Source organism: Staurois parvus, unplaced genomic scaffold, assembly GCF_062004578.1.
Source record: "Staurois parvus isolate SC_StPar_1 unplaced genomic scaffold, SC_StPar_1.0 ptg000768l, whole genome shotgun sequence".
NCBI lineage: Eukaryota > Metazoa > Chordata > Amphibia > Anura > Ranidae > Staurois > Staurois parvus.
The window spans coordinates 80,325-107,966 of NW_028318564.1; the positions used below are offsets into that span (position 1 = coordinate 80,325).

At 40.7% G+C, this 27,642-nt stretch overlaps 1 protein-coding gene across 1 annotated transcript in view; it reads right to left on the bottom strand.

The window, feature by feature from the left end:
- LOC149444889 (tyrosine-protein kinase Fer-like) overlaps positions 1–27,642 on the bottom strand; it is a 148,340-nt gene that overhangs the window by 77,180 nt on the left and 43,518 nt on the right. The window contains exons 4-7 of the mRNA XM_089654426.1: positions 11,235–11,464; positions 8,958–9,131; positions 6,149–6,248; positions 1,545–1,728 (exon numbers count right to left, since the gene is read on the bottom strand). Of these exons, the coding sequence (XP_089510552.1) occupies positions 1,545–1,728; positions 6,149–6,248; positions 8,958–9,131; positions 11,235–11,464 (688 nt within the window). The remainder of the gene's footprint in view (positions 1–1,544; positions 1,729–6,148; positions 6,249–8,957; positions 9,132–11,234; positions 11,465–27,642) is intronic.

A 27,642-nucleotide genomic window follows, 5' to 3' on the forward strand; every position in this document is an offset into this window, starting at 1 on the left:
CATGCTAACAGATTTCCAATGGTTATTTCCTTTTGGAATTTTAATTGGGCAACAAGTGCTGTGGCAGACAAACGGTTTGCTTTGTTGACAGAAAATGACAGCAAGAAGTGTGCAGTTGAGTGAGAAAAGAACTTCAAAATTTGAAAAGGTGAACTTTATAACAACATTATCAATTAGGCTAAATAGGGAGTGAATACAGTTAACAAAAAATTAAATAAATAAAAGTCCAAGTCCCCATACACCTACAACTGGTTGGCATCGCACTACAGTAGGTCTTGCAAAATGGGGATGTAGTGTAAACTACAGAGCCATCAAGACTTTTTAAGTCAGGAAACAGTATGTTAAAGGGTACAAGGAAACCTGTCTTACCCTTGTTTAACAGGTCCTGTCCAGGGCCCAGGCCTAACTTATGCAAAGTGAGCATACACTCAGAGGTCTTTAGGGTCTGGGTGGAATAGGAATGGACCACCACCCTGGACCTGTATAGCACTCTGTAGTTAACTTAATTTGATGCACCACAAGCCAATGTGAGCATTGAACGCAGAATCCTTTGCGCAAAGCAAACATTACAGGTCAGCTGTGCAACTGTGGGGTCCAGGTACAGTTTTTAACGTGCTCAAGGGTCACTGACCCAAAAACTGCTTATAAGCCATGAAGGCAGTAAGCAGTCAAATCTTTAAAGTAGTGTCTGTCAAAGAAATTAGTTAAATCTGGTGAAAATATTGTAGAGAAAAGTATAACAAAAAGTGAAAGATTACATAACGGACGCTAGCAAAAATATGAAGCCTCAAAGAGTGTGCGGGGAGTATATGGGACAAGTGAGGGCTGAACCAGCAAAGCTTTAGCCAGTGTCCAATCACCTGAAAGCGGCAATTAATCCATGATCTATGAATTGATTCCTGTATCCTGTACTGTCCGATAAACATGAAAATAAAACTTACCCTAAAATATGACGTACATAAGAAGCATATTTATATGCTTATTATTCCTGCCTACAACCCCTCTTTCCAAGACCACCACCATATGTAGACAGGTGAATTTAGCCATTGCACAGACCTAAATATTGCTTACAATGCCTGAGCTAAGGCAACCATAGCAGCCCAATTATTAAAGCATTTCCTGACAGAATCCAGTTTTGTTCAAAACAAAAAAAATGGCCAAGCCACCTAGCTCTCTCTTTAGCAGCATCACTGCTCTTTTCTCTGGTCCCACAGACCGTCTCACACAGTTCTCCTGGCTCCCAGGGTTCTCTCAGCTCTAGGCCTTTAGTTGCAGCCCTCTGCTGCTTAGGCCCACTCCCTAGCCTAGGGGATCTCCTGGCACCCCAGGATCTCACTCCTCCAAGACAAATATATTCCCTCAATCCCCTGGATTCGCCTCATCGCTTCAGCTCTCCCAGTCCTCCAAACTAGCTTAGATGTCCAACTCTCCTTGTCCTATGGACCTGGAATCTCCCTGCTAGCATACAATACTGTATATGTATTTTTTAATTATTTTTATTCCCCATTCCTCCCAGTTTATATAAAAGGAAAATTATTTCTTACAGGGCTTTGATCATTTCCTCTTGCATGGCCTGCAGAGAGTCTAAGAGAAGAGGCAGAGTGCAATCATAATACTGGTTCTGGTGCAGCTGGGCTCCTTTCACAGCAAGAACATACTGATTATGGAGCATGTGAAGTTTCATGGTAGCTTTGTCATATCGCTCTCTGGCTTTCTCAGTCTCTTTTCCTGTGTGAAGAACAAGAAAGACCAAAAGCATTAAAACAGTAAGACACAACTAATCATCAAAAAGGAACAAAAAAACTTCAAAAATTAAACACACACACGGAATAACTAAGAGAATGTTTAGTCCGGCACTCAATTACAACTATATTTAGGTGAAGTAAACATACACACTAACTGAATAACATAGTTTGCTAAAGTACTGTGTCTCATGTTGCCAATTATTTTAATACAATATATTGTAAATTGCTTTTCAACGTTGTTGCATATCAGCACTGCTGATCATATACAGACTTTTCGCAACCACTTCTAGAACTCCTGCATTGCAACTCTGGCTCCTGAGTTTGATTCCCACCAGGGAAAATATGAGCTTGGACCCAACATGTTTGTGGGTTTGTGCAAGACAGTATCGCTCCCTAATAGATCCCATACTATAGGCTCTCTCAACCGGGGTGCCACCTGAGGTCGTCAGGTGTGCCGTGGCATCCTGGTAGAGAAAAGCTGTCAGATGAACCCAAGCTCCCTATCCCCAGCCGAACTGTACTTCGGCATTCAGAGAGCTTGGTTAGATTTAGCAAAGTGAAAGAATAAAGGAGAGGGAATGTGTGCTTCTCTGTCTTGCCTCCCCCCCCCCCCCCCCACGAATGCAGTACCCAGTGTGTGAGGGAAGGTACTGCACTGCAACTATTTAAAGGGCTGTATGTGTACATGTGTTTGTATGTTACTTTTCATCCTTACCCCCTATTCTTGCACTAGTAGAACTACTTTTTTAGGGCTTGTTCCTACTAGCAAAGGACTGCCGCTCCTCTGAAAAGCAATCCATGCTCAGATTGCTTTTCAAAAGGCATTTGACAGGCAGTGAAGAGACAACATGTTGACTCCTCACCGCCGGTTTTAACCCAGTAAATGCATCAACACCACACCACACCGCAACCATGTGCAATGCATACAGTTGCGGGGTTGTCTCAGTGCAGCCCCAAGATGAGAGACATGAGACCGAACAATGCAGAAGAGCTGAAGGCCGCTATTGAAGCATCCTAGTCTTCCATAACACCTCAGCAGTGACACAGGCTGATAGCTTCCATGTCACGCCGCATTGAGGCAGTAATTGCTGCAAAAGGGGCCCAAACCAAGTACTGAGTACATATGCATGCTTATACTTTTCAGAGGTTCGATATTGTTCTATGTACAATCCTTGTTTTATTGATTGCATGTAATATTCTAATTTTCTGAGATTGTGGATTTGGGGTTTTCATGAGCTGTAAGCCATAATCATCATAATTATGACAAATCACAGCTTGAACTATCTTGCTTTGCATGTAATGAGTCTATCTTATATATTAGTTTCACCTTTTAAGTTGCATTACTGAAATAAATGAACTTTTGCACGATATTCTAATTTTTCGAGTTTCACCTGTATGTATAATCTACAAAACACAGAATGCATCGATATGCAAATCTTATAAACCCATATTTTAATTCACAATAAAGAAAACAAATGTTTACGCTGAGAAAACGTACGATTTTAAGAAAAAAATAAGGCAATTTTGAAATTGATGGCAGCAACATTTCTCAAAGTTGGTACAGGACTACAAAAAGCTGGCAAGGTAAGTGGTACTATGAAGTAACAGCTAGAAGAACATTTTGCAACTAATTAGGTTAATTGGCAACAGGTCAGTAATATTATGATTTGGCATCTTAGAGAATCAGCGTCTCAGAAGAAAAGATGAGCAGAGGTTCACCAATCTGTCAAAAGCTGCAGCTGAAAATTGTTGAACAATTTCAGAATAATGTTCAAAGTAAAATAGCAGAGACTTATGTACTGTAGATGATGATAAATTTCAACATCAAAAGATTCTGACAACCTGGAGAAATCTGTGTGCAAGAGACAAGACCAAAATGCAATATTGGATGCCTTTGATCTTCCGGCCCTCAGACAGCACTGGATTAAATACAGGCATGATTCTCTAATGGACATCACTGCATGGGCTCAGGAATACTTCCATAAATCACTGTCCTTGAACCATGTCCATGTCACCGTGCCATACTAAAAAGAAAAGTAAATTTCTATCATGCAAAGAAGCAGCCAATTCTGAACAAAAACCAGAAACGCCTTATTCTCTGGGCCAAAGCGCATTTACAATGGTCTGTTGCAAAGTGAAAGCTGTTCTATGGTCAGATTACTCCAAATCTGACATTCTTTTTGCAACTACGGGTGCCTAGTCCTCCAGACTAAAAAGGAGAGAGAGATGTTCTGGGTTGTTATCAGCTTCCAGTTCAACAGCCTGCATCTCTGATGATATGGGGGTGCAGTATTACGTAAGGAATGGGCAGTCTGCACATCTGGAAAGGCACCATCAATGCTAAAAGATATATCCAGGTTTTGGAGCAGCATACGCTCCCATCCAGATGATGTCTTTCTGGGAAGGCCTTGCATAGTTCAACAAGGCAATGCTAAAATGCATACTGCATCTAAGACAACAGCATGACTTTCTAGTAGAAGAATCCCCGTGTTTAATTGATCTGCCTGCAGTCCAGACCTTTCACTGATTGAAAATATTTGCAACATCTTAAAAATGATTAATACGACAAAGTAGACCCAGGACTGCTGAGCAGTAAGAATCCTATATGAGGCAAGAGTGGGACAACATTCCTCTGCAAAAACTCCAGCAACTGGTCTCCTCAGTTCCCAGATGGTTACAGACTGTTAAAAGAAGAGGAGATGCTATACCGTGGTAAACATGGCCTTGTTTTTTGTTTTTTTAACCACTTACCTACCAGGCACTTTTACCCCCTTGTCCTGCCCAGGCCAATTTTCACCTTTCGGCGCAGTCACACTTTGAATGACAATTGCGTAACATCATGCAACACTAAACCCATATGAAAAGGTTTAGCAATTTTTTCACACAAATAGAGATTTCTTTAGGTGGTATTTAATTACCACTGTTTTTATTTATTTTTTGTACTTTAAATGAAAAAAAGACCGAAATGTTGATCTTATTTTCTACTCCTGTGACCAAAGCAATCAGTGTTACCATAGTAACACTGTTCTACTCTGGGGAAGGAGTTAGGCTTTTTTTTTTTTACTTTAACACGTTATGATGGCTTATATCAACAAATTTCATTGGTATAAGCAAGCATTTTCACTGAATGAAACTGATTCATTCAGTAGTTTTTGCTGTGATTGGCCACAGCTGATCAAATGCTACAAATGGGCTGTGATTGGCCCAGTCTGTAAATGTGATCACTATGACCAATCACAGCAAGCAGCACAGTTGTAAGCAATGAATAGCATGAAAGGAAGACATTCATTGTTTACAACTGTCATGTGATCTGCTGTGATTGGTTACAGCGATCACATGACACTGGCAGTGGGCCAATGTAGTAATCTGTCACCGGCCATGTATGGTGGGCACAGTCGGTTACAGATCATGCCACGAGCATTCCTGGTAGGATGTCATATGACGACCTCCCAGGATAATAGGGACCCGCTCGACCATCATCTTACAATAGGCTGGTCAAGAAGGAGTTAAACATGTTGCTGCCATCAATTTCAAAATTATCTTTCTTTTCTTGAAATGGTACATTTTCTCAGATTAAACCTTTGATGTTTTCAATTTTCTACTGTGAATATAAATGTGGGTTTATGAGATTTGCAAATCATTGCATTCTGTTTTTATGTAGATTTTACACGTCTCAACTTTTTTTCAATTGGGGTTATACGAAATACTTGTTTGAGCCAAGCTGACCAAACAAACTTTATCCATTATAGTGCTTTGTGGCTATATTAGTTACCTAAAGTATGTATTGCTGTATTCTGGTAGTATCGATGACTTCCTGTCTGCTGCCAAAACAAAACAGAGCTAGCTAAAATACTCCTCCACCATTCAGGTGATTTTTGCCAATGCATATATGGCTTCCTCTGAGTGAGGTGATTTTTGCCAATGCATATATGGCTTCCTCTGAGTGGCCAAGGTGGAGAGGAAGGTGATGACATCACGATTTCCGCCATTGCCAATAAGAGGAAGCCTTGTTTTCATTGATAAAATCATAAGCCATTCAGGCTGACCATTTTGTTCACAAAGCAAACAGGAAGTCATGTAATGAAAGTAGTTTGTTTGAGCCAGCTTGTCCTAAATGAAATCTGGAATTCTGGTTTGTGAAGCGCCATACATTATTAGTTTATGAAATTGCAACAAAGAGAATAAATCATTTATTTGTACTTTATATTTTTGCTAATTGTGCAGGATGGCTTCCTTATAAATGATCCAGACTGGGCTGTGAAGAACATGCTTATAGCCAAACAGAGTACCACAGGGAGACACTTCTTCGACTGTATGTGAAACAATCTATATGCAATAAACACAGCTTTCCATCAAGATCACAGAAGAAGAAGAAGAAAAAAAGACAACATTTTTTAGCTTACCTTTTGTGACAGCTTCTTTAAACTTCTCCTTAGCTGAATTTACTTCCTTTGTTAGCTGCCTGTAATTCAGTTTTAACTTTTCTATTTCTGTTTTCGTAACCTAATTAAAAACAAAAAATAGTTATTTTCCACAACTCTGACACACTTCTAAACACACACGATACTAGTAAGTGTCTATTTAAGGATTCGTTCACATCATGGTGCAGAGACATCAGTTTTTCTGTACGCGTTCTGCAAGGGCACAACAAAAATCAATTGTTCGCTGTGTGCCCTGTTCACACCACAACACTAGTATCACATGCAGATTTTATTTCTGCGCAGGAATCTGCACCATGTATAAAACTCATTGAAGCATGCATGAAAACTGATGTAAACTGAAGTCTCTACAAGTGAAATCTGCGTGTCAGTTTCCACCAGCTTTTCTGCATGTATGAACAAGGCCTTAAAGGTCTTGTTCAAAAATTAACAAAATCTGGGCAAATATCAAAAAGCTAAAACCCACTACGACTATCTGGGATTGCAGGGAGGGATCATAACCAATTGTGGTGTTGGCTCCTCACACTGCAGCAGGTACTGCCACTGAGAGAGATGAAGCTAGGACATCTACAAAATTACCCTTACTGAAAGGGATTCTAAAGTCTTATTTATTTTATTTTATTTTTTTTTAGAAAAAATAACAAATTTTCAGGTCTATACTTAGCTGCTGTGTGCACTGGTTTTGCAAAGAGCAGCCCGGACCCTCCTCTTCTCGGGTCCCCCCGAATGCACACCTGGACCCACCCTCCTGTCGGGTGCCCCCACAGCAAGCAGCTTAATATGGGGGCACCTGCTGCACCGTGTGTCCGTTCACACACAAGCACAGCCGTGGTTCTGCGCCCCCTCCTTCTCATTGGCTCACTGGCTGTGATTGACAGCCTGTTTCAGTCTTAGCCAATGAGAAGACGGAGTCCTGGGATAGCCGAGACTCCAGTGCACATCGCTGGATCGAGATGGGGCTTAGGCGAGTACTGTGGGGGAAGGGAGGGGATGCTGCATAGAATGCATGAAGGTAAAAAACCTTCAGCCTTTACAACCACTTTAATTGTAGCCCCTCCTGTGGCAATATAGTAGGTGCAGTTAGTTCCCCTTTATATGCCAGCTGTGGTTGGGGTCGAATGGAGTTGGAGCATGGAGGCAGGACACCCAAAAACAGCCAAGATGTACAGCTGAGCTGAAGGAGAGAACCCTCAGCAGAGCTGAACTGGCCTTTTTAAGGAAAAAAGGCATAAGGTAAAAAAAACCTTGAGCCCTTAAAACCACTTGTCCTACACTGCTGAAAGACATTAGCAGATTTTTCAGGAACTATATGGAAATTTGTCTCCAACAAAGTGAGTTCCCCTTCTAAAAAAAAATAAACCTTAAAAATATAACCATTTGCCCTTCAGACCATTTTTTGCTATACGCTGCTGTGTTACTTTAACTGACAATTACACGATCATGCAACGCAGTATATGAAATTTATGTCATTTTTTTCCCCACAAATAGAGCTTTCTTTCAGTGGTATTTGATCACTTCTGCGGTTATTTATGTTTTGCGCTATAAACAAAAAAGACCGACAATTTAAAAAAAAACACTATATTTTTGACTTTGTTATAAAACATACCCAGTGAAAAAATCAATTTCTTTATAAATTTAAGATAAAGTGTATTCTGCTACATGTCTTCGCTTAAAAAACAAAAACACATAATAATTGGTTTACATGTAAGTTCTAGCACCTACAAATGGCGGTATACATTCTGGAATGTTTTTGTACTAGTAATGGCAGCAATCAGCAACTTATAACTGGACTGCGACGGGCATCATGAAACTACCCGGAAATGCAAATCACGTATATATATATATATATATATATATATATATATATATATATACATACATACATACATACATACATATACACTTGACTTTGCACAGCCCTGCCACCCTGTAGCGGTACTTCTGCTATAGGGCGGCAGGAAAGTGGTTAACATATGGCATAATTAAAAACATTACTGTCAACTCTGCACTCTCGGTTAAAGGAAAAGTATATTGCACTGATATTTTTTACCTTAAAGTAATTTGCTATGCGACTTTCACATTTTACAAGTATAGCTCTGTGGATTAGCCACATAATTCAACCAAGGTATAGAAGGGTATGGTGACAAGAAGCAGGAAATCACTAGCTTTATGAATCACTGAAGAGCAATAAGCAGAGCCTGCATAGGTAATACAGAAGTATAGATGCCCCCATGTTAAAAAAAAAAAAAAGTATTCAGAACTACACAGAAAAACAAGGTTTTTAAAACATTTCCACATACTGCATCAGCATGTTTTGTATATGTATATCAAAACAGAACCAAAAAAATAAATAAAAGCCTAAACATCCATTTTACCATCAAACTGCAGTACCCACTTGGATGCTTTAAAATTTACATAAAATTATTGACTGCTTTAGGGGTCAGGTAAACATACACTTTTTGTGCTGCCATGTCATTTCTGCATCATGAGCAGCACAACAGAATAGCAAGTAAGGCTCACTGAACTCTACAGAAAGCACATTTGACTACATAAGTGATCCAAATAAGAGATGGACTGTATATAATAATATGACTTGTTTGATCCGTGCACTGAAAAGAAGGGCAAAAAAGGACTATGCAAAGTAGCACTATATACAAATGGCATAGACATTATGCAAGTTCCTGTGTAAAAATGTTAAGAGAAGCACCCCAAATTATTCATATTATTAGTACAGTATAGCTGAACATGAAATGGCATACATTTAAATCTATACCTTGAACATCTCTGTCTCTATTTGCTGGTGAATGCTGTTGTAAGTCTTCTTTACTTGTTGCTTGTCTTTGATCATGACTGTAAGGCGGTGGAGCGGTCCTGCGTTGAGTTCCTCTGCATGGTTCTTCATAATCTTACTTAGCTGTTCAGTCTGATGAACCATATGTAGCCAAGACTAATATTAAAAAAGAAAATGTTTTGTTAGAAAATGAGCATTGATTTTCAGTACAGTCCTTTAAAGCTGAGGTTTAGGTATGACAATTTTTATAGTTACATTGGTCCAATTGTTTGTACTATAGCTGTGGGATCCTCATGAAAGCTGGAAATCACTGTAGTAGGCACTACTAGTGATCTCCACTAGATTGAGGGTCCCATGCTGAGCAGCTGACCTGCTGCTTACTGAACACTGGTCATCACTCAGGACAGATACCATTCCAAGAACTCTGCATTTTCTCAATAAATGCCTAGTGACACAGGCACAGGACTGCAGTCATTCAGGCACACAGGCTCAGTTTTTGGGGGGGCTGTGTGTACTGCAGATGGTGGGGGCAGTGGAGAAAGGCAGAAAGGAGGTAAGCAGTGTATACAGTCAGGGAGCAGTGTATACAGACCGACTCCCTCACTTGCAGCCGCTAAATGTCACTGCCGGTTTTTAAATTCAGTTGAAAATGAGCTGTAATTTGCCCCGCCCCTGCTCCTCTCCTGCCCCCTCCATACACACAGTGCCCCCCCACCCCCTCCCCCCTACAATGAGGACTTGTCACTTATGATGTTATTGCTATCACATAGGGGACCAATAGTTCTCTATGTGATAACATAAGTAACAGGTCCTCTTTGGAGGGGGGGGGGTCAGTTTGTGCAAGGAAGGGGCAGGAGAGGAGCAGTGTAAACAGTCAGGCTCCTTCGCTTGCCGCCGCTAAATGTCATTGCCCGTTTTTAAATAAAGTTACCAACTTTTTTTCCCCTTTCACTATAGTTCCGAGAAGGAGCTGCCATTCAACCCACCGCTAAAGTAAAGAAAAAGGGAGGGGTCACTGGGTAAGGCCCCGCCCTAAATGAGGGAGCCTATCTGTATACACTGCTCCTCTCCTGCCCCCTCCTTGCACACTGCCCTCCCCCCCCCCCCCCCCTACAAAGAAGACCGATCACTTATATACTATCACATAAGGGACTACTGGTCCCCAATGTGATATCAATAAAATCCTACGTTAAAAATAAATATATGAAAACACACATTAAAAGTAATAAATACAACAAAAAAAAAAATTGAGAATCCCCACATACGCAGACATTTTGGTTTTCGGCCATGTGCATCCTAAATTTTCAGTTTCGGCACCAGAATTTTCATTTCGGTGCACCACTAGTTTAGATGTGTGGAAGGCTTTGTCACCCCTCTGAAAAACAATCTGTGGTGGGTCGCTTTTCAGAGGCATTTGATAGGCAGTAAAAGACAAAGTTGCACCTCTCACACTGCCCGATTTAACCCTGTAAATACCAAATCACTGAACTGCAACATCATGAATTACATGCAGTTGAAGGAAAGTTGCAGCATGGGTTTATTCACTTGAACTGATCGCATTCAGTGGTAGTAAAAATGTGCCTCAACCGCCTGTTACTCCCACTATTTGTGCAACAAGTTAGGCCCGATTCAGACTATGGCATTTTGAAATTGCGGGCAGAATGGTCGCAATTCAAAAACACTTTGCTAAAATAAATTGCATAGCAGGGTGTTCAGGTACCATTCATTTTAATGGCACCTAAACATGGTGTGGTTCTGCCAGGATTGTAGTGTGATAAATTGCAAGCTCCTGAGCTTTTTTTAGGTGACACACTTGGTGCGATACAGTTTGAAATGATTTATCATGTGAAAGTCACGGCAGAACAGCAATGCATTCTTAGGTGCCATTAAAATGAATGGCACCTTAACATGTTATTCGATTTGTTATTTTAGCAAAGTGTTTTGAAATCAGGGGTAGAAACACAGAGATTCTGCCTGAGAATAAAAATGCCAAAGTGTAAATATGGTCTAAGTCTACTAAAGAAAGATGTGAAATTACTTCAGTAGCCACTTTTACCCGACATAACATAAATTGTATAAAAAAAATACAGTTTTTAAAATGAGAGCCAAGGGCACGGTTAAGTTTGTGCATCCACGGAAATGAGAAAGATACCAGATAAATTATCCCAGGTTAGCAAGAAAATATTTAATTTTATCCCACTATTATCTCGAAATTACAAAATGTGTTCAATCTTCCTTCTTAGTAACAAAAAGGATTACCTTAGACACGCTGCTAATATAGTCAAGCTGTGGAGCGCTCTCCTTATCAACCTGGTTACAGAGGTTCTGCAGTGTTGATGCATAGTCCTTGTCACTCTTTATTCTTAAGGCCATGAACTTTTTCACAGTTTCCAGGAGTCGCAGTTCCCAGTCTTGCAATTTCAGCAAAGCATCGTGAGAAAATTTAAGATCCTTTCCAAACCCCATCTTCACCAAGGCACTTAAGAGGTCTGGTGAGGACAGAGAATTTGCTCTTGGTCAACACATACCCATATGCCTAAAAGAATCAAGGCAAAATCTAATCTTAAAAGCAGAACAGTAAGTATGGCATTATGTACATATTTTTAAGGAAACAATTTTGCCAACATCATCCTTGTACAGTGCCAAAAATAATAATTATAATTTACTATAAAAAAAAAAAAAACAAAGTAAGTCCAACTGCTTTCTGCCTGTTGTATATAGCATCATATAGTCAAATGGGTACTGTTTAAGATTAGCTGTACAATTTATACACATTTCTCAACCTAGAAAGAGGAACACATCATAGTCAGAGGAAGAGCTAATAAAGCAAGTGTAGCAATGGCAAATACAGAGCTATGGAATTAAGAAGAAAAAAAAAAATTGTGCATTTGCTTATATCTGTATTTATGTGTATGTGTCTTTTCAAGTAGGCATTCAATCTGGATCCATCTGTCATTTTTTCAGATTGATCCAGATTGAACCACAAAATATGCCTATGGGTGGGCGTATGTAAATGTGTGATCATCCATGTATATCTGCCTAGATCCATTTCTGTTCAGGTCTGTTTTTGGTCTTTTTAATGGACCATGGATGCATCCTTTACCATTGAGATGGCGATATAAACAAATCTTGTCCATTCCTTTTATGTCCACTTTTAGACAAACACATTTTCGGTTTATGCAAACAGATGCATGCTGATGTAAACTTAAAGGGGTCGTAAACCTCAGAAATTAAATATGAACAAAGCATATCCCCTATAGTGTGTACTTGTGTCAATCCAGAGCACTACAAGTCATCTCTATCTGCTGCCTTGTTCCTCTGCTTTCAGCATGAGTCACTTCTGACAAGTTTTCCTGACACCAAGAAAAGGAAGAAAAAAAAAAAAAAAAAAAAAAAAAAAGGTGACTGGGGACTCAAGCAGACAGCCTGTGATAAGACAGCCTCAGCTCTGTTCCTGTGTGAAGATGGGTGTGTCCCTGCCATCCAGAGTAAGATAATGTCACCAGCACACCGCAGATCTACGGACAGGCCCAAAGCTTTTATTCAGTGATCATATTATAAAAACAGAAGCAACGTTTTGGAGTCTCGCAGGACCCCCTTCATGGTCACATGCCTGATGAAGGGGTCCTTCAAGGCTTCGAAACGTTGCTTCTGTTTTAATGATGTGATAACTTTAGAAAACTTTGGACCCACTCTGGAGATCCGTGGCGTGCTGGGGACATTCTCTTACTCTGATCACCTTTGGTTCCAGCTGAAGGTCACTGCAGCACCCCTTAACATCTACAGCCACCTTGCAGGAATGTGTGTGTTGGAAATAGTACAATTGAACACCTTCCAATCAGCTCTCCTCACTGAGTGTAACTTCAGATCCCCACCCCCTGCTCTCTGGAAGCTCAAACACACTGGTATAAATTCTGCACTATGAACAGATGTAAAGAAGAGAAGACTGCAGCTAGACAGGTACAACTTACAGGAAGGTTTGTCCAATATCTGCATATCCCGTGTCTCTGTATGTAAGGGTTTATATCCACTTTAAGAGTCCGTTCACACAGCCCACACACTAAACTGGATTGGTTTAGTGTGTGAGCAGCTGTCTGTTTTGGGTGCAGTGAATTAAGATGAATGGATTGTGTATTGAAAATATAAGGTGTTTTTCTCAACTTTATTTGAAGTGCACAAAGTGACACTTCATTTATGTTGTTGCACTGCTGTGCAGGGACATGTAGTGCCTACCTGTGCACTGCAAATAAAATGCAGCATGTTTGCACTTTATCACAGCTCGCTGCACCACACCTCCCGTTTCCCATGACTGGCATTCTTCCAGTGTTGAAAAACACCAATCACAACACCAGTGGGAACAAGGCTGAAGTAATCTAAACTGAAAGGAGCTGAAAAGAAATTATTAGCAAAAAACCTGACTAAACAAATGATGCCTGTGTGAAAAGAACCCTAAATTCAGAAAGCACATAAGAAAAGTTGAACTAGGTCGTCTCAGTTGGGCACCTCTAATTTAAATGTACAGCAAAATGCAACAACTAAAATAACTCTGTCATGAGAGAAAACAGTTTGGACCATCGCTGACCTTTCCTATTAAGAATGCTGGATTGACCAATTCCTGTTTAGGGGGTTTGACACAGAAAACAATAGCCAGAACCAGGTGCAAGGTAGTGCAACAACTAAGGATAGCCTGGCCCTGGAAAAAGATTCTAGCCTCTTACCTATGTAGTCCTTAAGAGAAGGTGCATTTTCCACTGGTATGGGGACCACCTTGGTTGGGCAAGAATAACATTAGGATCAACCACAGGGATGGACCATTTCTGAACAAACTGCTCCTTCACCACTTGCCACCTGCCAACAGTAGTTGCACTTCAAACAGGCGGCAGCTGCAGGCCAGGCGATGTACTGGTACGTTGCGATCTTTCTTCCGGGTTTGAGGTGCATGTGCACACACACCCTAACATTCCCTGTTTGGCAACTGATTTCAGCCAATGATTTTGGCTGAAGTAAGCTAATAGGTTGTGGCCAATCACACACACATAAGGCTCCGTGGGAGAGCAAGTGAAAAGCCTGCAATAGAGTAAAACCGCCTTTTTTTCATTATTAACACAAAGAGTTGTGAATCTACTTCCAATTTATCAGACGAAAAGCGATCAGACAAAACGTACGTCAGAGTGGAGCCTGTGCTGACGCCACTGCATACGCTGGAGCCCGTACTAGCAGCGCTGTTTGTTTGATGTGAGCTTTTCATCTGATACATTGTAAATAGAGTCACAACTCTATATATTAACACCTTCCCATCTGGCCTATAACAGATTGCGGCGTCATATGACGTCCTCTCAGAAGACTCCGAAACGGTGCAATCTGTCACCGGCTGTGTCCACCAGACACAGCCGATGACTGATCACTACACTGGCATGCTGCCAGTGTCAGGTGATCGCTGTGACCTATCACAACAGTTCACATGACAATTGTAAATAACAAATAGCTTCCTATCATGCCATCCATTGTGTACAATTGTGTCATTAGCTGTCACAGCGATCTAATGGTATGGAGGGCCAAAAACACAGCATCTGTACCATGTAATTAGCTTTGGCGAATCACAGCTAATCACAACAAAAGACACTGAATAAATCAGTTTAATTCAGTAAAAAATGGTTTCTTATATCAATGAAATATATTTGTATAAGCAACCATAATATGTAAAAAAAAAAAATCCTGATCACATCTGCAAAGAACGGTAACACTGTAATGCTCTGGTCACAGTGTATTAAAAAAAAAAAAATTGAAAAAAATAAAACAAATTAAAAAATTTCTGCTTTTACATATTGTCACCAATCAGTGTTCCTGATCACCAGCACACCAGTTATATTATAACGCTGTACTGGACTGGTGACAAAAAAAAAAAATACAACTTCAAAAAACTCGTCTTACTACATACCTTGAACTGTCTATTTTCCAAAAAGAAGTTATTTGGGGGGATATTTGTACTACTCTGGTGTTTTCGGACCCCAGGAAATGAGATATCAGTACATCAGTGTCTAAAGTCACAGTCAAACCTGGCGTCAAATGAATCGGATAGACCAGAGACTGAACAAATTCATCCAATGATGACAGAATGCAAATCTACAGGTTCTTAAAAGGGAAAACTGAGCAAAGAGAACTGCCTCGAGTGGGACTAGTACGAATACTACGAGTGGAGAGTTGGACTGCTCCTGGACTGGAACTAGAGAGTTAATTTTTTTTCTGGGGAAGAACACCTTGGTCCATGTCCATCACCAGCCCCAGATATTGCAAGTATTGGGCAGGAACCAGTGACAACTTCTGGAAGTTTAGGATCCACACTGTCCTCCAGAGTCCTCACCAAATAAGCTCTCAAAAGGACGTTAGCGTTAGTAGCCCACTATCAGGATAGTTTGAAAGCGTAACGCTGGAGCTGGCACCTTAGTGAAAACCTAAGAAGCAAAAGGCCAGACTAAATGGAAGGGCCACAAACTTAATGCAGAAGCCTCACCACAAACCACAGAAAACCTTGAGGCGTGACTTGTGTGATGGCATTAAGTATATAGAAACTAACTGGATGCTACTGTTGCCAGAATAAAGCAGAAAACAAGTCAGCCAACTACATGCACGCCTGGAAGAGGCCCTGGCTAAAATAGATGACCTCAAGAAAAAATCTTGTAGATTCAACTTTCAGATAAGGGTCATCTGAACTTTTACGCTAACATTTAGGCTGCAGTTTTAGAGCTAATGCATACTCGCTTACCTGATGGAAGCTGGAACTGGACACTGCTCATAGGGCTCTAACAGCTCCTCTCCCCAATGGCTCCTCTACAGTAGATACACCATCATCAAACCCCCTTTTTATGGGATCAAAGACAAAAAAAATTATGAAAAAAGCCAGAGAAGATCCTAACATCCAAATTAGGGGCTACAATATCCAGATCTTTGCTGACATCTCACCAGCCATGGTCCAAAAGAGATGCACGTTCAAGTCTCTGTTACAGCCGTTGCAGGCCAAGAGAATGAAATATTGCTGGCAGTTCCCTTTCCGAATTGCTACTCACATACCGGGGCAAGACTCATTCCTTACCCTGATGGAGAATCTTTACTGCATCAGCAGGCTTGATCACCCCTACTCCGTCATCACCTCACTGATCACCTTGCTCGGTGAACAAGAACCATCCAGCATCCTCCATCTCCTCTGTGGCGTAACACAAGCGCCAATCCAGAGCTCCAAAAAAAAAGATTTTTTTTATAGTAGTATCTTGTTTCACCACCCTTTTTATTATTTTTAGTGTTTTTTTCTTTTTTCTGTGTTTTCTACTTGGGGTCCCCATCCCTAATCATATTCAAATACCTGCTCTATTGGGGAACACTTTTCCTGCTGTGCCCATCTGGTCCTCACATTTTTTTATGGACTAAAAGACACTTGGGTCTCCCTCACCCTAGGGAAGAGGCCCTTTTCCTTTTCCTGCTTTCTGTTCCTGTCTGCCACCCTGGACAGCTTGCATTTTGTTCATCATTGCCAACTCCCCCAAAGTAAGCTTTCCTTGTGCATCCATCCACCATGACTACTTCTACAGCCATAAAACGATTCCAGCTCTTACACATAATACACAGGGCTTGAACTACCCCGCCAAGTGCTGTAAGGATTTTCATTACTACCATTCTGTGGGGGCTGAGGTAGTGCTTTTACAGGCGACTCATTTTCAGTCCTCATATAGACCATCCTTCCTTCATGGCCAATACCCTCAATTCTTTATGGCCAACTCACCTGAAACGGGGCGGAGTGGAGGTTTGCCTAAAAAAAAAAAAAAAAGAAGTTCTTCTCATCACTTAACGTGCTTAAGGATCCCAATGGGAGGTACCTTTTAGTAGCGGGTGAAAGAGGGCATCAAGGCGACTTGTCTCCTTCTACAGTCCAAATGTGATTTTGTGAACAACTAGAATGAATACTAAATACGTGCAGTTATTGCATCAATATGATTTTATAGATGTGTGGAGGTAATTCAACTCCACTAAACATGATTTTACCTACTATTCCCAGGTAAACTCCACATATTCCAAGATTAACATCTTTACCCCCTCTCAAGATGTTCCTCTTTCTTTCTAAAAAAAAATTTGAGTTTGCTTGTTCTGACCACTCTCCAGTTTTTGTGATGATTTCTGCCCTCCACCTGCATTGATGATGAACTACATTTGAAGGGCTTTTTTTTTATTCTTCAGGAAATGATCCAGCTCAAACCTTCCCTCAAATTAACTGGGCAGCTCACAAAGCCTTGGTTAGGAACATCTTCATCCAGCTGGCATCTAGGTACAAAAAACTCTAAAGCCATGATTCGTGAAAAAAAAAAAAATTAAATCTTACAGTGTTAAAGAACACAAAGCTAATCCTCACCTTGACTTACAAGATAAAATCAACTCACTTCATACTGAACTTAACCTCTGTCTTATGAACAAACCGGAGAAGTCTCTTAGATGGACTGCTGCTAAATTTTACCAGCAGGCTGACTGGCCAGGGAAGTTGAAGCCTGGCAACTGACCCTCAGACCGTCTATGACACTGGTCGCTCAATTGCAGAAGACTGATGGTACACTCAGAACCCCAAGATTAGCCTCCAGGAATTTTATACTTATTACAAAAATCTGTACACAGATTCTAGTTTGACCCCCTCAGTGGATTTTGAAACGGCAGTGGCGTGTCTACCTCTCCCTTCCCTATCGGCACCCCATAGGAAGCTTTTGGAAAAGGAAACTTCTGCCACAGAAAGTTTGCAATACATCCAGTTCTCTAAACCTACTAATGCCCTTTGGCCGGATGGTTTCACCACTTTGTACTACAAGAAATATGTCTCCATTTTACTTCCACATTTACTGTCATACTTGAATGCGCTAAGGGATGGAGGTTGACTCGAAAAGCACTTTTATTAGTCTCATACCTAAACCTAATAGAGAACCCTTCAACATGGCCAATTACAGACTGATTTACCTGATCAATTCAGATTTAAAACTGTTGTAGAAAAAAAGCTATGCCACTCGCTTCAATGGTTTCATTGTCCCCTATATCCATACTGAGCAAGTAGGGTTCGTACTGCACAGGCGGGTATCAGACCAGATTTGTTCAACATTGTCTCTATAACCGAAGATCAGACGTCATGTATCCATTAACTTATTCCTGTGAATCCAATCTTCCTATGCAATGATCTTCAAAAAAATAAATATAATACAGTCGAGTGTGTTCAATACGCCATGCCTCAAATCCTGTCCAATGTGCTCACATTTATAATAAATAATGTAAATGTTAATAAAAAAAGTTCTTCTTTATCTACCCTTACCCTTCACATACTTGGCGTGTATCCAATCAATTATTCTCAGATTCACTTCAACTCTGTGTCTCTTTGTGTCTGGTACTTTAACGATGGTCTCATATGAAGATCCACACGGTTTTACCCAAAATACCAATATAGTACAATACTGTTCTCTCTAAATCTCTCTCAGATAGCAAGCCATTCGAATAGAAGGATCCACCAAGTGTATCACCTCGCCAAAGAGATACTCCAAGCTCCTTACCAAACTTCCAATATACTGTGCTTTAAATAAACCATTCCACCTTCTTCCTGTTCTATACCAGCGTGACTTGGGCAAATGATCCACAAAAGATAAAGCCCAATATAGTGTGATATGGTTTATAAACACTTAAAGCAAAAATGGAGGTATGTGGGGCAAGTATGGGTGGAAGTGAAGTATAAATAGGACAAAGGTCTGACATGCACATCCTAAGAAGTCTTAATGACAAAACCAGTCGGAAGAGACATAAGACGCTGGAATTGACACAATCGCGTACACTGGAAGTGCCACGTCAACTACTTTGGAAGTGGTTTCAGGTGGTTTTTCCACACTGAATGTTTGTAAGTGCATAGATTCTAATAAATATATGGTTTTATGAGGATTTACTGCACTATGGCCTCTGTATGATATGTCTTGCATGGAAACCCTGCAGAGAAGCTGGAATTAGAAAGGCGACTGTTGAAAGTGAAGGTGTTTGGTGGAAATCGATTTGAAAGGCACCGATATGTTAAGGTGCATGGAATTACACTATTAAAACACTTCCATACAGTGGATCTGGATCAATTAAAGGGATATGCAATATATTGGAGCTATGGAAATGTGAGTGGTTTTAAAGTGGAACTTCAGTCTCTCAATCAACATTGACCGTTTTTAATTCTTACGCTGGTAGCATTAGTAAATAAATAGGAAAGTACATCATATTTACTAGTTTTAAACCTTTTTTTACATTTCTTCAGTTACCTCCTAGTTTCCTGCCTAGGCATATTATGTCATACATCCTCGTAGTCTTCAGGAGGGGAGAGGAGGGTGAGTTCTCAGCTCAGCCAATGCCTGAGCTAATGGAAGATGGATTCCAGGAAGTAAATTAATCATCTGCCCTTACTCAAGATGGCCACTGCCAGAAATGCTATGGGGGTGTTTTTCAAAATTATTTCTCAGCAAAATAAAGCATGGAGACATGGATGGATGGGAAACTTTGCTTTGATATAAGATATAAATAGCATTTTTGTTTGTGGTGCTCAGATGCAGTGCAGTTCCACTTTAAGTTTAATTTTCAAGTGTTGTTTATAAGTAATAATCACACTATAGGTTTTTATCTTTTAGGAATCATTCACACAAGTCACACCAGTAAAGAGCAGGAAGAAGGTGGAATAGTTTGTTAAAAGCTCAGTTTATTGGAAGTTCGATAAGGAGCTTGGAGTAACTTTGGTGAAGTGATACACTTGGTAAATCCTTCTACAGGTACTAGTGGGAAAAATACAGTTAATATATTATAAAGAGTGTGGTATTCTATCTGGGAGAGATTTTTACAAAACAGTTTAACACTATATTGTTATTTTGTATTTTGGGTTAAACCGTGTAGATCTTCACGCGAGACAATCACTGAAGTACCAGACACATGGAGACATGAAACTGAAGTAAATCTGAGAATACACCAAGTATATGAAGGGCAAGAGTAGATAAATTAGAACACTAGTGAACATATACACATATGGTTATTTATTATAAATGTGAGCACATTGGACAGGATAAGGGGAAAAGTGTATTGAGCATACTACACGGTTTCTTATTTTAGAGATCAGTGCATCGGAAGATTGGATTCACAGGAAGAAGTTGATGGATACAGGACGTCTGATCTTCAGTTATACAGAAACTATATTGAACTGATCATTTCGACAGCGCTGGTCACTTCTATCATTACCATCTCTTTCTGTGAGGAGAACAGATTGAATCCAGCTGCTAAGGGAAGGATCATCAGTACTATATTCTGTTTGTGTTAAAAAAAAAAAAAAAAAAAAAAAAAAAAAAGAAGGGGGGGTCCAGTGCGCCGTTTTAAAATATTCATCAGGCCAGATTCATTGAGCTATAAATCTCACTTCGACCCTTTGTTTCTCATAGGGCAGGGACAACCACAAAAACGATTGCTGCTTTCCCTAGATATCAGGAAAGCATTAGACAAAAAATTCTAAATAAATACGACCATAATAAAGTGTCAAAGAGGCAGTTTGGACCTAAGTTCCTGTCCTTTTAGAGACTCTGTACAGCAACCTCTCGGTCCAGTTGTGAGTGAAGGGTTATATATTAACATCCCTTCCCATAGCCTTGAGTAGGCGACAGGGTTGCCCCCACTCTCTGCTTCTTTTCATCATTGCCATGGAAACCTTAGCTGTCGCTATTCGATCCCACCCAAATTGTTCTTGGTGTGGAGCGGGGGAAAACAACATAAATGCACGCTTTATGCCGATGATCGGCTTCTCTTTCTTACCTCTCCTAATTCCCTACAGTCACTTATGGACCTGTTAGTTTGCTTTAGGGGCATCTCAGGCTTGCTGGTCAATTGGGCAAAAATAGAGGCTCTTAATATAAACCTGGATGAGGATGTCCTTGCCAGCTCGAAACTGCTCGAAACTGTTTAACTTATCTTGTCAAACACATTCCCTCCCTTACGTAGGGATCAAACTGATCAAACTGACCTCTACAGCATCTCTGTACAAAGCCGATTATTCAATTCTGCTCCCCAAACTGTTGCAGGAAATGGAGGCGTGGTCATCTCTGGGTCATTTATCGTGGATAAATAGAATTGCAGCTCTAAAAATGGTCATGTTACCTAGAATTTATTTTTTTTGCACCTTACCAGTGGCGATTCCAGCTGCCGACCTTCAGCAGTTTCAAAACCAACTTAACTTTTGTCTGGCATCCTTGAGGCCATAGACTTATGCGCTGCACACTTTAAAGGACTCGAGAGGCTGGGGGGTTGGGAGTTCCAGATCTTAAGAAAAACTTTGGGAGGTTGGAAAGCTTGCACCCCGAAAGACATTGGGATGCAAGACTTTCAAGTATCTGCAAAAGCCAAGCAAATGAGCCCCCACTCTGAAAAGAGTTGGGTTTGTTGGTGGGTCCAGAAGACGTTTAATGCCGGGTTGCGGATTGTTGGGGAACCAAGCCTGGAGGGTGTTTACTTCAAAGTTGAGGACATCGTAAAGCAACATTGATGGAGAGGATCTGCAAGTCTGCTCCTTAGGCGTTTTCCACTTTGGAAGTAGCACCTTTCTTAATAACATCTGACATTAAACAGAGATGTCGTCCCTCAAAGCCCATGCAGAGTAAACACTTCTTGCAAGCACGTTCAGCACCCAGCACTTAGGCCACAGATACCTACCCAGAAGTAGAGAGAAAAAATGAGAAGAAACGGCATCAGGCTTTTAGCAAACCATCACAGCTAAAACCACAGAGCTAAGGACATCTAGTCCATGCAAATGCAGATCTAAAAAGGTCTATACTCAAGGAACTCAAGCTTGCAGAAAAGCTCAAATCCAGTGGGTTGAGGAACTGGACCAAACACCAGTGTGTGTGGACAGTGGGACAGATAAGCCAGTGACCCAGAAGTGGTAAATACACATAATTTTAAATGATCATGCACCTGCAGCTACTAATGAAGTTTAAAGGAAACTTGTACATATAGAATAAAAAAAATAAAAAAAAAGTAAGCTACCATTGCTTTCCTCTACTGCTGAAAATACCAGTTGTCTAACTATCATACTGTTTCATTCAAATTTTCTCAGGCACTTAACTGAAACAACTATACAATGGTGAACTTCTGACCTTAATCTTACTTCACTGGTTGTATGCTTGTTCCAGGTCTGTGACTGAGAAGCAGAGGAGTCAAAGGCAACCAGGCCCCTAACATGTTAGTAAGAAGACAGGCTCCATAGCTCTCCATGCACAAGTAACATTCAAAAGGGCCATATGCGTCTTCGGGTCTCCTTCTGCCCAACAGTATCTTCAGGATCCATTCACATCTAGAGACTTGGGATTGCAGGCGGAATTGCCGTGATTCCAAATCACATTACAAAGGTGGAAAAATGCAGCATGCATGTTTGTATACCATTCATTTTTAATGGTGCCTAAAACGCAGTGCAGTTTTCCTGAGGTTGTTGCGCGGCAATCACATCAAACCGTGAGCAGGAGCTTCTTTTCGGTAACAAGCTTCACGTGATGTGGCTGGCCATGATGAATCATGTGACCATCGCAGCAAAACTACATAGCATTTTAGGTGCCATTAAAAATGAATGGCACACAAATATGCTTGCTTTTTGCCAGCACTGCAGTGCAATTTGAAATTCCAAATGGAGTCTGAGAATAACAAACCTGCCTTTGCACCTTCACACACACAAAAAACAGCTACGCGGAAACAACTTCCTCCTTCCTACATGCCATCATCACAATCGCAAATTTCTCACATGTGATATGACAGGGCTATATGCATACATTACTGGGATTATCAGACATCTGCAGTCTTACTAAAGGTTTACCTACTCAACTCTATGAAAATGCTATAGGCTGGGTGTCACACATGCTCCAGCACCAGGTCTTGCCCACGGCCAATCACAGAGAGGGGTGCTGTCCTACATGGCTAGCGGGCAGGTTGCTCAGTGTTCAAGCAATGCGTTCACATGCTATCAGCTGGACATGAGTGTTGTCATTGAATGTTTCCCTGTGCCTCCTGCGATTCCCAATGTTCCTTACTCCCAGTGTTTCCTAGTCTTGTGTCCCTCTGTATACTACTGTTGTCACTCCTTGCAATCCTACTTGCCCCTTCACCTCTGTGCCTCTCTTTCAGTCTGGTATTTACTTGTCTGCTTCCCCTGTGAGTTCCAGTCAGCCATCTTATCTGCACCTGTGCACTACCAGACTGTGTACCTTGTTGGTCCTTTAGTATGTTCTTGTGTTTCCTGCCTATTTTTTAGTGTACCCCACTGTCTTGTATATACAGAGCCCCAATGCTGTAAAAGAAACTCACCCGCTCATAGTAATATCACCTGCAGTGCAACATCTCCACCACTAGAAGCTCTGGTGAATGCCAGGTGGAATATCATAGAGGTCCTTTAGAGGGCTCTCACCATCACTAAAGGAGCAGCCAATCGAGTCCCGTGTCCGTTCTGTGGCTTTCATCACCATCCACCCAGCTACTACTCTTAAGAACCAGTCAGCCACTCTGCCCATGGCGGAACTGAACTCCTAATCAAGACACGGGGTACCCCAAAGTCAGTACATGTTCGCCTTATGCTAGCCATACACAGCTAATTTTGCAGTAGGTTTCTGCTGAATAAAAATCCAATTAAGAAATCAATTGAGTCAGGTAAAAAACTGTCAACTAAAGAGGAGCTGCATCCTCTCAGACGTGGTTATTTTTTTGTATTTACACAACTACAGGTGCTGAGGCTTATCTAAACACCTCAGGTAGCAGTGTGGATGTATGGCTAGAACTGGATTTGGGGAATTCTGTATCATGAAATATGTGCATTGCAGGAATCTAATGGCACATGTATGACTAGCCTAGTTTAAAAAAATGAAAAAAAAAAAAAAAAGTATGCAGCTTTGTGCAACACACTGCCAACTTTGAGACACACCATTTTTTCAAGTTAATACAAGCAAGAAAATTGCAGGTTTCAGAACAGGAAAGGTAGAAGAGCCTCCACCTACCTCTGGATAAATTTCTATCACACCTATGCATTTAGATGTTGACATTCTATTTAGAATGTAAATTATATACCTCATTAAGTTCAGCAAAAAGATGGGTATGTCTTAAAAGCAAGACGCCAGGAATTGAAGCACTTTTAAAAATATGCTGTTTTATAATGGGGTTAAATCCAACAAGATGTACACTGCCACTTGATATATCGTATAATGCAAAGCTTTTTGTGATTGGTCAAGATGAGTGAAGGGACAGGTAGAATGGCTGCAAACAACTCTGCAGGATCACGGTCATGAAGGTTCAGTGTGAGAACGCTTAAGCATAGCGATAGCTGAACTCCCAGCGTATATATATATATATATATATATATATATATATATATATATATATATATATACATACATATATACACACACATATACACACACTATATAGAGCTCAGAAAAAATAATAAAAATAATGCATACCTTTACAAAATTGAAATAAGAAAAACTACAAAAAATAACTTGGCAAGCTTAGCATATTCGTTTATTTTCTTTTTTTTTTTTTTTTTAAACAATCCTGTCACAAGAATACAGCCTCATGCGCAAGAATCCTAAAAAGTCGCTTATACAAGCATTGAGTGTTTTTTTTATTTTCAGCCTGAAAAGCAATTCTATCCAAGTCTGTGTGTCCATGAATACATAGGCATTTACAGGCATAATAGGGTAAAAAAAAAAAAAAACACACCAAAAGCACACTCATAAATCGTCCAAAATGTGTGTGAATGCACAATAAAAACACTAGACAAAGTGTATGCACATTAATTCCAATGGCCAAAATAAATATTTTGGCCAGTAGAATGAATTTACTCTCAAAAGCTATACACGTATAAACACTTGTGAAATACATGGCTTTTATAATGTTTTTTAAGTAGCATTTTCTCGCTAGCAGTTTTGGCATTCAGAGGGGCTTTTACAGATGCCCCGTGTGCATGAGGCCTAATATTGTCTCCCATGAATTAATTTCTCTGGAAAAAAGTTAAGATAAGCTTCTGCATTGGGGCCGCGATGAATGCCACATCAGAAATGGTTATGAACCCTGTTAGGTTATTTTGACATTTGTCTCATTGGGGAAATCTCCCTTCACATTTTGTGCTGTGAACACTACAGGAAATACGAAGAAATACAATAAAGGGAAATGTCCTTCTAGCTGTCACTGGAACAAGTGTCCCCATTGAAGATTTCACCTCTATTTCTGTTCTGATGACAACCAAAACTTTTAAATCTTTACTCACTTTCGATCCCAGTGACAATGATCAGAAGGAAAAATAGAGCGTATCACCCAAAAGTGGGACACAAAAAGCAAAAAAAAAAAAATAATAATAATGTTAACGGGTTCTAAAACTCTAAAGCTGGCCATAGATGGATTGAATCTCAGCCATTTCAGCAGGGATCAGCTGAGAGCTGGTAAATTGATATTAGGCAACACTTTAAAAGTCTTTACAAAGTCATCAGTTTGGAGTTAATCATGAATTATGGCCCTAAAATTATTATTCTCACTTCAGCATGCATATGAAAATGTAACGTATTGAAATGGTCATTTTCATGCACAACTGCTCCCAGCACTTGCATTTATGTATGTACGTGCATGCACATGGGAGTTTTAAACTTATTTTGTTTACTTTGAGTTAATTTTTCACATAACGGATGGTCTCCTATGTGTTTGTAATACGGTAAAGGTTATTTTTAATAAGATATCAGGGGTCAATTAGACCTCTGATGTCTCTCCTGTCATCTATTAGCCACTACTCCAGCCACAGCAGCTAGGGAATGACAGCTCTGAACCAGGAAGTGATATAACACGTCGCTTTCAGTTTGACTCATCAAAGGGAGGATCAGCGAACAGATTTGCTGATCTCCATTTGCCCTACCTAACGGTACCCACCATGCTGTTCCCAAGCCCCAGGGCGGAACATCAGAATCTGGGATATATGACAGGGAGCAGTATGTTATGGTGCTTAGAGAAGTGATCAGGCACAGAACATACCGTGGCCCAGAATCATGGTGGGTGTCAATGGGTAGAATCGCTTCACTTGAGGGACACAAAGTCCATCACATTTGGGACAGCCAAAAGTAGTCAATCTAAGTTGTGGGCAGCACACATACAAAAAAAAAAAAAAAGAAAAAAAAGAAACAGATGGACTGCAGCCCCAAAAGCTGCCTGAAAGACCTCATGCCCAAAGGTGGCATCAGATGAGGCTGCAACATCCACCTGGCAGAACCTAGAGAAGGTGACAACTTAAGAGAAAAAAATGCCAGCCTTGCAAATCAGGGAAACTGCTGCTTGATGCCAAGAAGTACTCAGAAATCTATTAGCATGTGCCTTGAAAGAAAAGTGTGGAAACCCCCTCCTTGGAGACAAAACGCTTGGATGAAAGCCTGTTAGAGATGGTGCAAGATGCCAAAAATAGAGCAATTCTTTCTGAAAGATGCAGTGGCTCAGAGGTAGGCCAAAAACTACATCTAGACAATAGAGGGAAATTTCCTTTTGGTGAACTGAAGCTGAACAGAGGAATAAGGGCACAAGCCCTGCGAGGTGAAAGGCAGACACTACCATGTCTCAACACCACCTTGTTCCTATGCAAAACCAAAAAAAGTTCCCTTCAGGATAAGGCTGCCAGTTCAGACATTTGCCCTGCAGTGGTGATGGCTACCAGCAATACCACTCTGTGCTTGCAAGTAGACAGAGGAATGTCTACAATGAGCTCAAAATGACAGTTTCTGAAGCACCAAGAGAATGAGATTCAGATCACATTGAATCACAGAGGTATGAACAAAGGAAGCTACACAGTAAAGTTCCTAGACAAAAGTTCTCGATCAAGAAGTGAGGTTACCCATCACTAAAAAAAAGAAAAGGCAAAAAACTAACTCTGGATGGTCCTGAGAACCAAAATCTGGTCCAGACCCAGCTGAAAGGAGAGGAAGAGTCATCACAAAGAACTCCCAGGGTGGAAGTCTGAAAACACACTAAACCAAGCATTTCTTTCATATCCGATAATACATCTTGTGGGAAGTAGACTTCCTAGCTTTCAACATAGTAGAAATCACATCAAGCCAGCAACCATGAAGCAGGATGGTAAACTGGTTTCTGAGAAAGAAGATCCTGAAATTCCAGTAGAGCCCAAAGAGCATCCAACAGAAGACTTATCAAGTCAGCATACCAAATCCACCTGGGCCAGTCGAGAACACTGCAAATCAGTGGAATGCCCATCTCAATACTGAGAAGCAGACAAAAAAAAAAAAAAGAAGTCATAGATAACTATTTACTGATCCCAGAGCATCTACCACTAAACTTGGAGGATCTCCATACCCGGAGACAAACCTGTCCAGTTGTTTTGAAACTGTCACCCAGAAGGTCCATATCCAGCATTCCCTCCATCTACAGCACAGGTCCTGGAACAACTCTGGGTGTAGGGACCACTCCCCTGGGTAAACACATTGCAATCTCAGGAAGCATCTCTGCACACTGCAGCACAGCTGATTTGATGGAAAGTTAGGGAAATGTAGGCATGTATCCTTGATGTCTGCATAAATTATAAAGTCTCCTTGTTCAAGGGAAGCGATGACAAACCTGGTGGATTTCA